Raw genomic sequence first — 13,971 nt, forward strand, 5'->3', positions numbered from 1 at the left:
CAATGTGCAAACTATTGTATAAGTTCACTTAGTTTTGTTAAGATGTCTTATACGATATATGCGGTATAAAACCAACCTTAAGTTTGATAATTCTTATATTATGTGATTGGGGGAAATGCTGAACACATTTTATCCATATTTGGCACGAGAGTACATTATTATCAGGAAAAGTTGTCCCCTGAATTCCATAATTTTTTTTTAGATCGGACGACTATAGCATATAGCTGCCATATAAACTGAGCGATCAGAATCAAGTTTTTCCTTTATGGAAACTTTTTTATCTGATAAGATATTTTTCCATATGTATAGCTGCCATACAAACTGAGCGATCAGAATCAAGTTTTTCCTTTATGGAAACTTTTTTATCTGATAAGATATCTTTCCATAATTTTTTTTGATCGGACGACTATAGCATATAGCTGCCATACAAACTGAGCGATCAGAATCAAGTTTTTGCAAGATAAATCTGTTGATTTGATGACATATTTTTACGCAATTGCGCATGAATTATTATTTAAAGCATTACTAGAATATCAAATTTTATAAGTATATCCTTGAGGAATGTTGAGAGCCTTATTAACATCACTAATTTTCCAACAGGCTTCACTTACATATTTTTCGATCCAATATCGTCTTAAAATAAGTAACAACTGGAACTCATTACTTAGCGTAGCCATGAGTTTCTGTAATCATTTATAAACATTATTTATGTAGAGAAAAATTAATAAAACTTCGTCAAACCTCTGACCTTTTTATCCCTTGCAAGCAAACGTTGAATTCTTTATGGTTGACACTGTGAACATATAATCTTGACGGAGTATAAATATAAAAATTTAATTTCTTGAAGACATGTATCTTCTTCTTCTTTACTAGCGTAGACTAGTTAACAACTGCGCGCCAGTCGTTTCGCCTTTTTGCTATGTGGCGCCAATTGGATATTGCAAGCGAAGCAGGTCCTTCTCCACCTGCTCTTTCCAACGGAGTGGAGGGCTTCCTATTCTTTTGTTTCCACCGGCGGGAACTGCGTCGAATACTTTCAGAGCTGGGGTGTTTTCGTCCATTCGGACGACATTACCTAGCCAGCGTAGCTTAATTCGCTATGTCAATGTCGTCGTATATCTCATACAGTTCATCGTTCCATCGAATGCGGGGTTCGCCGTGGGCAATGCGCAAAGGACCATAAATCTTCCGCAGAACCTTTCCCTCCAAAACTCGTAACGGCGACTCATCAGATGTTGTCATCGTCCATGCCTCTGCACCATATAGCAGGACGGGAATAATGAGTGACTTATGAAGGCGGGTAATTGCTATTCGGTCTTCTTCATGGTCGGGCAATGGAGCGTCTGCTCCATCGTCATTGATTCGGGAGTCAGGTTCGCCTTCTCCTGGCGTTATACTTTTACTGTTTGTTGACGTGCTTTTTTTGGTGCGCATTGGCGGTTTTGTATTTTGGTCGCAACAAGAAGTGGTCCGAGTCGATGCTAGGACTTCTGACTACATCTAAAACACTAGGAGCTTGGTTTTTCTATGCTGGAGTCTGGTACTACAGATAACCATATTTCGGGCCCCGGCGAAGTCGATCAGCTTCAACCCATTTGGGGATGTTTTCTCGTAGAGGCGGAATTTACCCATCGTTGTGCCAAAGATACCTTCTGGCGGTTAAGTCCCCATGCACGATTTTGACATCGTGGCGGGGCAGCTCTCATAGCTGGCATCAAAACGCTCATAGAAGGCATCTTTGGTCACATCATTCTTCTCCTCCGTCGGGGCGTGAGCGCAAATCAGCGATATGTGGAAGAACTTCGCTTTGATGCGGATTATGGCTAGACGTTCATCCACCGGGATGAATGACAGTATTCGGCGACGGAGCCTCTCTCCCACTATGAATCCCACCCCAAATTTGCGCTCCTTAATATGGCCACTGTAGCAAATGCTATAAGGACATCGCAGCCCTTGTCCCGTCCATCGCATTTCGTGGACAGCGGTGATTCCAGCCTTCAATCCAACCTTACCAATTAAGGGACTGGATATTCCAGGTACATGTCCTTAAATCGTTATCCTTAATGCATTTGCCATAGTCATCATCAAAAGGGGGGTCCCTCATCCGAGGATGTTTGTTCCTTTTCATTGGAGGGCTTCTTTCTGGATGTTCTTTGGCTACCAACAGGATACTTGGTCTAGGACCGGAAGTCATGAGCTGATTGAGCCATATGTAAAAGAATCGTTTCTGGCCACTCCCAAGTGAATGACAATCAGAAAATTTTCCTCACTTGCGAAAACTTCTACACATGACACCATTCTAGTCCCTTGAATAACTTTTTGAACTCACCTTGTGAATAATAAAAAAATACCAACACTTTTATAAATTCATAATGCACTTAGTCTTATTTATTACTTTGTATGAAAACATATACATACATATGCACATATGTATGCAATATAAAGGTAATACATGTGTAATATTTAAGTATAATGGGGATACATACATATATAAGAGCAGCATATACTATACATATTTATAAAAACCAACGTATATAAGAATAGGCGGATGTACGCAACCGTGTCTCAGCCGAATTTAAAATTTCCTGCATTGTGGCTAAACATAATTATATAATTAATTTATACCAAAGTTTAGAAATTTCGTGGTCGTTAATAGCAGTTCGTGATGCTAGTATAGGTGGTATTTATTTCTTGTATAATATATGCGTAGCTATTTTCATATACGGTTAATGCCAAAAAATGCTTTGACATCTTAATCTTATAAGGATATTATGATATGCTATATATTAAGATGTGTGCACATTTTTATCTATGAATATGTTATGGAAATACATATTTGTTCATTAAACTGTGTATTGTTTCGTAATGTATATATTGTATTCGTAATGTCTTTAAGGTAATGAACTTTGTCTCTTATTCTGAAATTAATTATTAGTTAAGTCAGAGTATTAATAGTAGTAGTTTTATAAAGAAGCGTACATACTCATTACCGTTACATGTAATTGAGTGCTTTTATTTAATCAGCTTTAAAAGTTAGGTTAATTGTATTAAGTGTCTATTAAGATATGTACGTCTGGAAGAGGAAAGCAGGCGAATGGCATATTCTTTAAACATACATACATATGTATTTGCACATTAACTTGCCTTACTGAAACTTCAATGTATTTTTTATTTTCTAATTCTTAATTTTCTATATATTATTAATACATTAAAAAAAACTAAAGTGATATTTCAACAGCCTTTAGTCTACAATTTCTCCGCGATTAAGGCAAAGCAACGGGGTGATAACTTCTCATCTAAAATTTTATGATATTTTACCTTTATTTTTAAATTTGCCTGTGTCTCTGCGTATTCGTTCATGTAACATACTCGATCATAAAGAACAATATTCTCGCAAAGTTTCTAGGAAGAAAATAAATGAATTATTCGTTTTTATATATATATTTTTATGCATGTAAATATTTATATATAGACAAATATTTGGAACAAATATAATTGTATGTTTAGACGCATAATAAAAATTAATTTTTAATTAGTTAGTCTTAACTCTAACGTGAATGCAGATTCTATATACATACGTGCATTCGTTTTAATAATAATTCCTAGTAAAGACACAACATTTTCTCTGTCAAAACTGTCTTTCCATGAGATAACTTGGACAAAAATTAAGTTATGGTATAGAGAAAACTCTATATAACGAAATTTAAGTGACTGGATAATTTTTTGGGTTTGGCCACGTTTAAAACTCGGTACTCGTGGTGTATTGCACTCTGGGAAACTAAATTACAAAACGATACAATTTGTCGCTCAGAAAAGGCTCGTGTTGACTGCTAGAGACAAATTAAAAAAAAAAAAAAACAGTAAAGAAGGGCTAAGTTCGCGTGCAACTAAACATTTAATACTTTTGCAACTTGCAAGAATCAAAGCCAGGAACCGATTGTATTCGGTGGAGGGCGGACCAAGCTAACAAACGATCGGCTGGTCAGTTGTCTCCGAGCACCTGGTGAGTCAATACAAACATTTTCACGCGATGTTTTTCTGTGAGTGGTGCATGCCGAAAATGCAGCGTTCGTTAGAGCACAGGTACGCGATTAAATTCTGTGTGAAACTGTATAAATCGGCGACAGAGACGTTTGATATGATCAAGCAGGCTTACCCAGATGTTGCTTTAGCAAGAAGTGATGTGTTTCGGTAGCACCAGGTCTTTTTGGAAGGCCGGGAAGAGGTCGCTGATGAATTAGTAAAACCAAAGTGAAAACGATGCTCATTGTCTTTTTTGACATCAAAGGACAAACCGTCAACGCTTAGTTTTATGTGAAAGTCCTCAAGAGACTCAAACGAAGGGTCAATCGGGCCGATAAGACATCCCAGCCGCCCTTCAGCCCAGAAGTGCCCCCCCCCCGAATTTTAACGATTGGTTCAATAACTCTTTTTAAATCGACTCAGTCCTATTACTTTCCGGACAAATCCTGTATATAGATATACAAGGTGCGTTCCAAAGTAAACAGGACTTTTTGAATATCTCATGACATTTCATCGATTGGAAGTGAAGTTATTGCGTTTTAAGTGTTAGTATGTTTTTGTTATCGGTGCGAAAATGAGCTTCGAACAAAGAGCCAACATTAAATTTTGTTTTAAAATTGGTAAAACTTTTACCGAAACGTTTCAATTGATGAAACAAGTTTATGGCGATGATTGCCTATCTCGTAGCAGAGTGCTCTAGTGGTTTCTATGTTTTCAAAGTGGTCGTGAGGACAAAAATGACGATCAACATGTGGGCCAATCAAAATCCGTGATCACCGGAAATTCCATCGAAACTGTGCGTGAATTCATCAAAAATCAGCCGAAATCATCATTGAAAATCATGGAAATGGAATTGAACATCTCCAAAACATCGATTTATAGCATTTTCACCGAACATTTGGGCTTACGAAAGGTGTGTGCACGGTTTGTTCGGCACATATTGACTGACGACCAAAAATTGCTCAAAATCGAACATTCGAAGGAAGACTATTTGACCAAAAATCATATTCATACTAATAACCACTCTCCGTATTCACCTGATATGGCATCTTACGACTTCTCCCTTTTCGGAAAAATGCATTTGGCCATGAAAGGAAAGCGTTATGCAGACATAGAGGCCATTCAAAAGGCTTGCACCGGCATACTGGCGGTCATACCGGCCAACGAGCTAAAACACTCGTTTGACATGTTTTTGGGCCGTGCAAAAAGCTGTATTGAAACAGAAGGAGACTATTTTGAATAAAATAAATTAATTTTGCCGAAAAAACCATTTGTTCTCTTTTTTTAAGTCCTGTTTACTTTGGAACGCAGCTTGTATATTGCACATAAACTGACCGACATATTAGGCATGAACTTTGTTAGATAAGTAAAAATCATTATATGTAGTACATGGGAGTTGGGGTAGTATCGAGCCGATTTTATCTTTTTTCCCAATGTCACATACTAAAGAACAAATTATATAGGAGCAAGATCAAGTTTTTGCACTGTTATGAAGTACAAAGCCACCCGGAAGTTCAAAAATCTTTATATTAGATGTATGGGGCCCATGGGAAGTATTTGCCGATTCAACCCATTTTTGCTATACGGACATATTGCCAGAGAAGGATTACACCTGAATTTCAATTATATATCTCACATATTGGCCGATATATTCGATCAAAAGTCAATTTCGCCAATTTTCACATTGTGACATAAGAGTTTAGGAAGAACGCTACGTACTATACTTAGTCGAATTCGGTTGACCGGGTCTGGAGATATGGGATTTTACCAAAAAGTGAGCGGAGCCACACCCATGGTCCAATTTTCCCATAAAGCCTTCTCATACCATCTCGGAGGTAAAATTTGATGTCGCAGGAGTATTAGTTGTTGATTTATTGATCTTTTAGTAATTTTGAACAGTACCGTTATATAGGGAGTGAGCGGAGTTATCTTGCGATTTCATCCATTTTCACACTGTCGATGTTGTTGTAGCTTTTGTGGCTAACGAGATATGTGCATTAAACTTATTAGAGGCCGGGGCCACGCTCACTTTTTCAAAATTGTTTGCCCTCTTGCTACTGCGATCCCCTGTGCCAAATTACAGTTTTATACGTATACCTTAATTTAGTTATGGCATCTTATAGGGTTTCGTCTAATGAGGTTTTGTGCGCGTGGCAATGGTTCGATTATGCCCATCTACTACGTCGTAATTGTTTTTTGTAAGAAACCCGCATACCGAGTTTCATCAAGATATCTCAATTTTTACTAAAGTTAAAGCTTGCGCGAACGGACAGACGGACGGACAGATAGACAGTTACCCGGATTTCAACTTTTCTTGTCATCCTGATCATTTATATATGTATACTAGTATAAGGTGATACATACAACCGTTAGGTGAACAGAACTATTACACTACGTAGCAACGGTTACAAGAGTATATATATTAAGTATTACATTATTTCAAAAACTACAATGGCTTAAAAGTGGTGGATGAGGACCTGTATTGGGCGTTCCCTCTAGGAATAAGCTAAGGAATTACAAGTGGACATTTTTTACAGTTCTTTGTTGAATGTTTGAATTTTTGAGACAATTTGCATTCCATGGGATTCAAAAATACAAACTAACATTTAGAATTGTCCAACTGGCTTAAATTTTTCCAATAAATGATATTTTTACCATAAAGGATAAATGAATACAATCACTGATATTAGTTTCACCGTCTATTGTTCTATTAAGCTTACTTCTTAACTTAAGGTGTGGGCAGTAATATAATCTAAATTTATATCTTACAAGGATAGCACAGATATAATAGTGTCACTGACCTGTATTGTTGTTTGCAAACAAGTCAATGCTTCTGCCAATTTGGGACCAACTTCAGCATATTTTTCAACGACTTTTTTAAATTTATCTTCGTGCTCATTATTCCACATGTCTGCCACCAAAAACTGTGCATCCGCTGTCTTTGATCTTACTTTATACATCTGTCGAAAAGTTGAAAAACTTCTCATTTCACTCCAATCATTATTAGGTCGTTGGCTTCTTGGTATAGTTGCGATTACTTCCGTTTCATCGTTAATGATGGCATCGGCTACGGCACGCCAGAACATCTGCCCTCCGTGTGCAACGTGCTCCTCCTCTGAACAATGTCGCCAACGAGAATTGGTCTCTTGGCAAGCTAGGCGCAGAAAAGGACGGTTGAAGTAGCTCAGCACATTTATATCCCCTTCAGTGACCACAGACTTTAATGCAGCACTCAAAGGAAAATTTAAAAAGTGGCCACTGGTAGTTTCGTTCAGCCTGTGATAACAACATGGCATGATAACCAAATGTTTAACTTCTGCCATTTCAAAAAATAATTTTATAGATGTAACCGATAGATCAGCACAAGCATGTAAGCCTATAATAGCCCATTTATTCAGACCAGTCAACCCACTTCTCAAAATATGATATTTAATCGCATTGCCTGCAGTCGGTTCAATAAATTGCTCAACATAAGTGACACGTTCACTCATTTCAGGTATCTGTTGTCGCAGACGTTTACGTGCACTCATTACTCGACACATATCTGCTTCTATGCCCAGAATCCGCCAAGTTTTGTTAATGCTGCACAACGCCTCACTAAGGTAACCCAAACCAGCTCCAAAATCAATTAGTAAGTGTACATCATTACAATGAGTCTGTATAGCTTTAGTCAACTGAATAATTTCGTGTTGTTTTTTTACACTCATCTTCCTAAGTCGACATTTTGGAAACCCTTCTAGTTTATTTGATATTTCTTTCGTATCGTGTACTTCTTTTGGTATAAGGCCGCGTAGTACCGAGCGAAATGTTTTCAAAACAATAGAATCAATACCAAGGTTAAAGTCCTCACATTCATGCAAAAATGGAAATATATTTAATTCAGAGTTTCTTAATTGCAAAAAATAGTTTATATAGTCTGATGGAATCTTTTCCAACAATCCGGCTTTTATGAATCGAGTGTTGGGAGTTATATATATCCAAGAATGATCACAGAGAAAGGCAACGGTAGCTCTAAAATAGTCCAGAGAAGAGTGAAATCCTTCAGGCAGGGCCATAATTAACTGAAAAATATACTAAATTTATGTTGCTGATTAATATTTAAATAAGTTTTTGATATTAGGTGTACACTCAGTCCTTTTTTTACGCGACCTCTTTTTACGCTATTTCAGTTTAACGCGGTTATTTTTGAGGCGCAAATTCCTTTTTTTACGAATTGAAAAATTATTTTGTAGCAAATGATACTGATGCCGAACGTGCACGAATTTTTCAAAAATAATTGAGTCTCTGCATGTTTAGATATAAAGAACTACATCGGAATTTATTGGGTCCAAAAAGAAGCATTCAAACAAAATTAACTGAATTTATGGTGCAAGTTCAGTCGGAGATGCTAAGTCAATCAGAACATCAATCCATAGTTCTTACTATTGACTCTGATACAAATTCTAGTGATATCAGTGCCGGCCATCAAAATAAGTGGCTAAGAATAATTTAAACTACGTATAATGACAGTGATTAAACAGCATTCAACGGTTTTTTCAATAAATCTACCTATTTTCTATTTTCTTCTCTTTTATACATATATGGTTTTTGTTTTGTATTTTTTATTTTGTTATGAATGAATAAATCATAAGTCTGAAATTTGAAACTTACTGTATTGTTTTTGAATATTTTTTTGCGCGTGTATTTTGTTATACGCGATATTTTTTATATTCGGATCCAATTCGTCAGTTAATATTGGAAAACTAACCATTTTTACGCGATTAGGGGCAGAACCAAAAATCGCGTAGAAAAAAGGACTGAGTGTAAATCAAAAATTTCTAACCCTATAATATTTCTATTATATTTTATTAGCGGTGCAAGAAGTTAAATTTTTCTTATTACCCTCATTTCAATATAGTACTGGACATTCCAGTCAAATTTTCGTATCAAGCATACCTTGACGAATTACATTAATTTTTGCATCAGACCACTTACGTATATTTAAGAGAGAAAGGAAGGGCTAAGTTCGGGTCCAACCGAACAGTTTATACTCTTGCAACTTGCAAGAATGAGAGCCAGGGACCTTAAGGTGCCAGAGGATTGGAATTCAAGCAATTATATACACACTCGACATAAGGTTTGTTAGAAAAACGAAAATCATTATTCATATGTAGTATCGACCCGATTTTATCTATTTATGTCAATACTATATACTAATAAATGCCACATACTAATGAAATGTTACCAGACATTCATTAAGGTACCTCACTTACTATCATTAATCATATGGAGTAAAGTCAGCCGGATGATATATGTTTGTTACACGGGGAATAGATCAAGTTTTTATCTATTTTAAGAAACACCGTTATCAGCTCTCTAATTTTCATAGAGATAGCCCAAATGTTGGCCGATATATGCGGTATAAAGTCACCAAGCAGTTCAAAAACCGTTGTATTAGGCATCAACTGAGGTGAGTATTGACCCGATTCAACCAATTTTTGACACACAAAATACCATTGTCCTGAGAGAATTAGATTTTTTGTAGCTTAAGTGGTTTAGAAGAGATTTACATTAAACCAATTAGAGGGCGGATCTACGCCCACTATTTCAAAATATCAGCCCACAGATGTCCCTTGTAATGCGATGCCCTGGGCCTAATTACAGTTTATTAGCTGAATTAGGTACTTAGTTATGACACTTTATAAGTTTTCGCTTAGTACTGTTTTGTAAGCGTGGTCATGGTCCGAGTACGCCTAGTAGATTTGAACTCGTCTCTTCTTCCTAATCTTATATAACAATATGTATAACCCTACATCTAACTCGATTAGTTTTAGATGATAAAAAACAACAGTTAGGTGAACAAAGCTATTATACTCTGTAAGAATTCCCACTATGACCGGAATTGACCCGGATTTTATCCAGCTTTTATCCGATACGCTTGGATCGGTGAGTATTAATTTAATTTAAAATTATACTCTGTAGCAACGTTTTGCAACAGTATAATATGGTAAGTAGACACAAATACAATCGGTATGTCTACTATTTATATTTCAATACAGAGGATCACTCAGAGTTAAACTACCATATATTGCAAAACAAAGCTTGATATGCTAATGTTGGCAAGTTAGTTCAATAAGAAGAAATTTATTAAAACAACAATATTAAAATAAAATTTTATATATTTTATTATCATTCACATACACACATCGTCTAAACCAAACTTAAAACCAAACATATTATTCAAATGACTAAATATGTATATAGTGGCATCAAAAAGGAGGTTACAAAAATGAAGAGACACTTATTATAATTTAATACAATTACTTATGTCGTCAATTAATTTACACATACGTTCTTTAATTCAAAAGTTGATATAGTTAATTATTAATGTTTCTTTAAGAAATAACTTTCCACTTCAAGTTCGTCTCCTCCTCCAAATTCTTATTTTCAGGTCCAAGCAGACAATTACCGAAATGTGCAGGTTCATATTTAAAATAACGCGTAACGACAGCTTTCAGCTCATCTACGGATGTGGAGAGAATGCGAGCGCGGTATTTAGCAAACATCTCTTGGGAAACGCCATATAAAAAGAAATCAATACCAACATTCCCCGGGGCAATCGGTGCATCCAATTGCTGCAGTACACCTAATTTCGCTTCGAATAAAGCTTGCTCAGTTAACTCTAAATTGTTTTGCTCCAACCATTGGTATGTATCATTAAATGCTTTTAATGTTTTAGTTGAATTTGGATCCCGGTAGCTGAAAAAACAAAAAATGCCATCAGATCCGATTTTCGCACCCGCACCATATGCTCCATTTTGTTCTCGCACTACTGGCAACAAATATTTAGCGGAAATTAATTTGGCTAGCACACGTAGTGTAGGATGATCACGATGAGTATATGGCACGGTGAAGAATGCCTTGGCACAATAGTTGACTGGGATGTTCATAACAAAATGCTGTTGACTAGGCTCGAGCAGATTGATAATGTGATCACAGTTTTTATTTGCTTCTGAACCAATTGGCATACTATCCAGAAATTGTTCATAGTGCTTAATAAGGTTTGAATAGAAGTCTTCAGAAGTATTCAAAGCACAACGCATATTGTTTTTCAATAAAAGTTTTTGGCCCAAAATATAAAGCTTTTCTCTAATATCTTCAATTTTGTTTTCTTTTACATAATTTTTCATAAATTCAATGTGTTCTACACCTGAAAGAAGAGATTTTAATTTCGCAGCACTTGTTACCAAGCCCGCACAGCTCTGCATTGCATATAAATGGCCTGAGCTAGCGATTCCCACCGAGATATTGGACACATAGTTATCAATTAGCATACTTAAACGATCAATGTCCTCTAATTTAAATTTCGTTAGTAATTCTGTGCACAATAAAAACATGTCGCTTGCATTCTTGTCCAACGCATGTGTCGTCATATAAACACCCAAATAGTATGATTTGCTATCGTAAATATTTTCTGCGAAATGCAATTTAAAATCAATACCAGCAGTTTTTGATAAAACCAGCTTATCAAATTCTCTAAAATCATAATTGCTGGTCCCCATGTCGTTTATGACATTGCAGAAAAGGGGTAATAGCATAACTTCGTCATGATTTAGGTTATTACCGTTAAAATGCAATTTTAAATATGAAACATCATTGGTATGAACATGACATATCTGAGTTGGTACGTTACCAATACGCACAACATTAGTAGCTGGCATTTTTGGCATTTCTTGAACGTCGGTCAAGTTTAGGCATGGCAATAAATCTAAATTAGGTGGGGTCTTTTGGGCTTGTTCCAATTTAATGCCATTTTTATAAATTTCTTCACGTTTTATATCATCAAGAGACATTATTTTTTGTTTTAAAATATCTAGTTCAGCAGTTCTAAAATTATCTTCATAATGATCGTCTGGGGACATAGTTAATGTTAGACGATGTGTATTGGTTGCAAAGTATTGTTCCACTTTATGTTGCAAATATTTCGGATCTTTACCCAAATTATGGCGAAAATTAGCTATCATATTCGTTACCCGTAAGCTGGAAACAACGTCGCCATCATGATTCCACAATGGTGTGGAGTTAAATAGCAAGCCCATACCAAATTGTGGACTTTGGTGTTTCAGTAGTAGCTCAATATTATGAAGAACACTTTCTACGTGGCCACGATCAAATCCTTCAGCAATTACTTTTTTTATGGTTTTGTCAAAGATTTCCTGTACGCGTCCGAAATCTTCAACACGTAAATCCTGTAATCCAACGCAGAAAAAAGTGTCTTTTATTTGTGGATCGTAGCCAGTTGCCTGATTATAACCGCCAGAGAAGTTAGGTTCAATAAGACTTTTATAGAACGATGAATTCGGTCCTCGTATTAACAATTCTGAAAGCACATGCAGCACAAAAGTCTCTTGATTGTCAGTTACGTCTGACATTAGCAAAGCTATAGCTATTTGATTTTGTCTCTCGAATGGTGCACCCATATTATCAAAACGACTGGATATGTGTACATTACGTGGCTTATCCCAACGAGTTTGGCTTGGTATTCGGCTATACGAGTTATCTATACCATTACAATCACTTAAATATTCACTACTTACATATTCAAGGGTTTTAAGTAAATTGAAATTGCCGTAAGTGTAAATACGAGCGTTGCTTGGATGATAATATTTCGAATGGAAATCTACCAAATTTTTGTGTGATAATTTTGGTATTTCCAGTGGATTACCTCCCGATACAAAGCCGTATGTATGGTCTGGTACTAGATTATTAAGTAGATTTTGGGAGAATACTGAACTATTCTCTGAGAAAGCACCTTTCATCTCATTATAAACTACTCCTTTTAATATATATTCAGAAGACTTGTCATGCACATTCGAATGCTCTAATCGCCAACCTTCCTGCAGGAAGTCCAAATACGCCAAATTCGGTCTAAAAATTAGAGTAAGCCGGTTATCAAATTTTTAAAGTATGTAATCCACAACAGCTCACCTGAATACTGCATCCAAATAAATTCTCTGCAAATTTCTAAAGTCTATTTCATTCATGGTGGAGAAAGGATACATTGTATAGTCCGGACCCGTCATAGCGTTCATGAAAGTAGCGACTGATCGATTCAGCATTTTAAAAAATGGATCCCGCACAGGGTATTTTTTCGAACCACATAATACACTATGTTCAAGGATATGTGGTAAACCAGTTGAATCGAATGGTGTTGTTCGAAAATTTATAGAAAATACATTGTTTGAATCCTTGCGATCCAAGTACCACAGTTCTGTACCACATCTAACATGATGAAATGTATAGGACATTATACCAAAGTCTGGTACAGATTCCACTCTAATACATTTAAACCCATTGTATTCTTTGCCTTCACTGAATTTGTGCTCTTGCTGCTGTATAATATGAGGTGCGGCCATCACTTTGTTACGATATAATATCTTGTTTGGGACACCGTAGACAATTTGATTATTATTAACAATTTTTCCGATTTTTCTAGTGTCCGTATAAAATAAAGCTGCACGCTTCATAACTGGAGCAACGGAACCCGTCCCCCTGATAAGTGCCAACATTGTTCTTCAATATCTTATCACTAATTGTGGGTGCAATTAATAAGCTATATATTTCACTTCGTTTGATTAAAACAGTACCTAACTTTAAATGATTTCTTGCGCTAAATCAGCCGGTTCATTCCTTAATCGTAGTAAAAATTTGCTAAAATGTGATGTTACGCAATTTTATCTTTGCATGTAAATAAATATCGATTTAAAAATATTTTTAATTTTGCACTTACCTTTACAATTTCGACTAAATTTTAATTAATATATATTTTATAATTAATTATATTTTTAGTTTACTTTTATTGTAATAGGTTTTACAAGCAGCACAAATAAAAGAATGAGACAAAATAATCCTCTAAATTGTACAAATTTTTGACATTACTAAAACGAATGCCATATGATTGAACATTGT

The 13,971-nt window shown here is 35.8% G+C and overlaps 2 protein-coding genes across 3 annotated transcripts; both read right to left on the bottom strand.

The window, feature by feature from the left end:
- Positions 1–2,460: 2,460 nt before the first annotated feature.
- On the bottom strand, positions 2,461–8,156 carry LOC120781217. The gene is made up of 2 exons (XM_040113340.1): positions 6,825–8,156; positions 2,461–3,402 (listed from the first exon to the last, which is right to left on the bottom strand). The coding sequence occupies exons 1-2, from the start codon at positions 8,076–8,078 to the stop codon at positions 3,247–3,249; spliced, it is 1,410 nt and encodes a 469-aa protein (XP_039969274.1). The 5' UTR covers positions 8,079–8,156; the 3' UTR covers positions 2,461–3,246.
- Positions 8,157–10,163: 2,007 nt separating this feature from the next.
- Positions 10,164–13,886, bottom strand: LOC120781215 (presequence protease, mitochondrial). 2 transcript variants are annotated; one of them, XM_040113339.1, is made up of 4 exons: positions 13,793–13,886; positions 13,650–13,713; positions 12,991–13,591; positions 10,164–12,930 (listed from the first exon to the last, which is right to left on the bottom strand). In XM_040113339.1, the coding sequence occupies exons 3-4, from the start codon at positions 13,569–13,571 to the stop codon at positions 10,398–10,400; spliced, it is 3,114 nt and encodes a 1,037-aa protein (XP_039969273.1). In that variant the 5' UTR covers positions 13,572–13,591; positions 13,650–13,713; positions 13,793–13,886; the 3' UTR covers positions 10,164–10,397. The 2 variants fall into 2 exon arrangements, with proteins under 2 accessions (XP_039969273.1, XP_039969272.1); XM_040113338.1 differs by having other exon boundaries at positions 12,991–13,713; positions 13,793–13,885.
- Between the last annotated feature and the right edge of the window lie 85 nt (positions 13,887–13,971).

The sequence above is a fragment of the Bactrocera tryoni genome, unplaced genomic scaffold (genome assembly GCF_016617805.1).
Source record: "Bactrocera tryoni isolate S06 unplaced genomic scaffold, CSIRO_BtryS06_freeze2 scaffold_517, whole genome shotgun sequence".
In the NCBI taxonomy this organism is placed as follows: Eukaryota; Metazoa; Arthropoda; class Insecta; order Diptera; family Tephritidae; genus Bactrocera; species Bactrocera tryoni.

Bases quoted from the DNA above. Each gene is read 5' to 3' on its own strand.
- LOC120781215 (XM_040113339.1), bottom strand. From the start codon at position 13,571: ATGTTGGCACTTATCAGGGGGACGGGTTCCGTTGCTCCAGTTATGAAG. The intron at 12,931-12,990 runs GTGAGCTGTTGT...TCTAATTTTTAG, and splicing joins TATTTGGATGCAGTATTCAG to ACCGAATTTGGCGTATTTGG.
- LOC120781217 (XM_040113340.1), bottom strand. From the start codon at position 8,078: ATGGCCCTGCCTGAAGGATTTCACTCTTCTCTGGACTATTTTAGAGCT. The intron at 3,403-6,824 runs GTCAGTGACACT...TTTTCTTCCTAG, and splicing joins GTTTGCAAACAACAATACAG to AAACTTTGCGAGAATATTGT.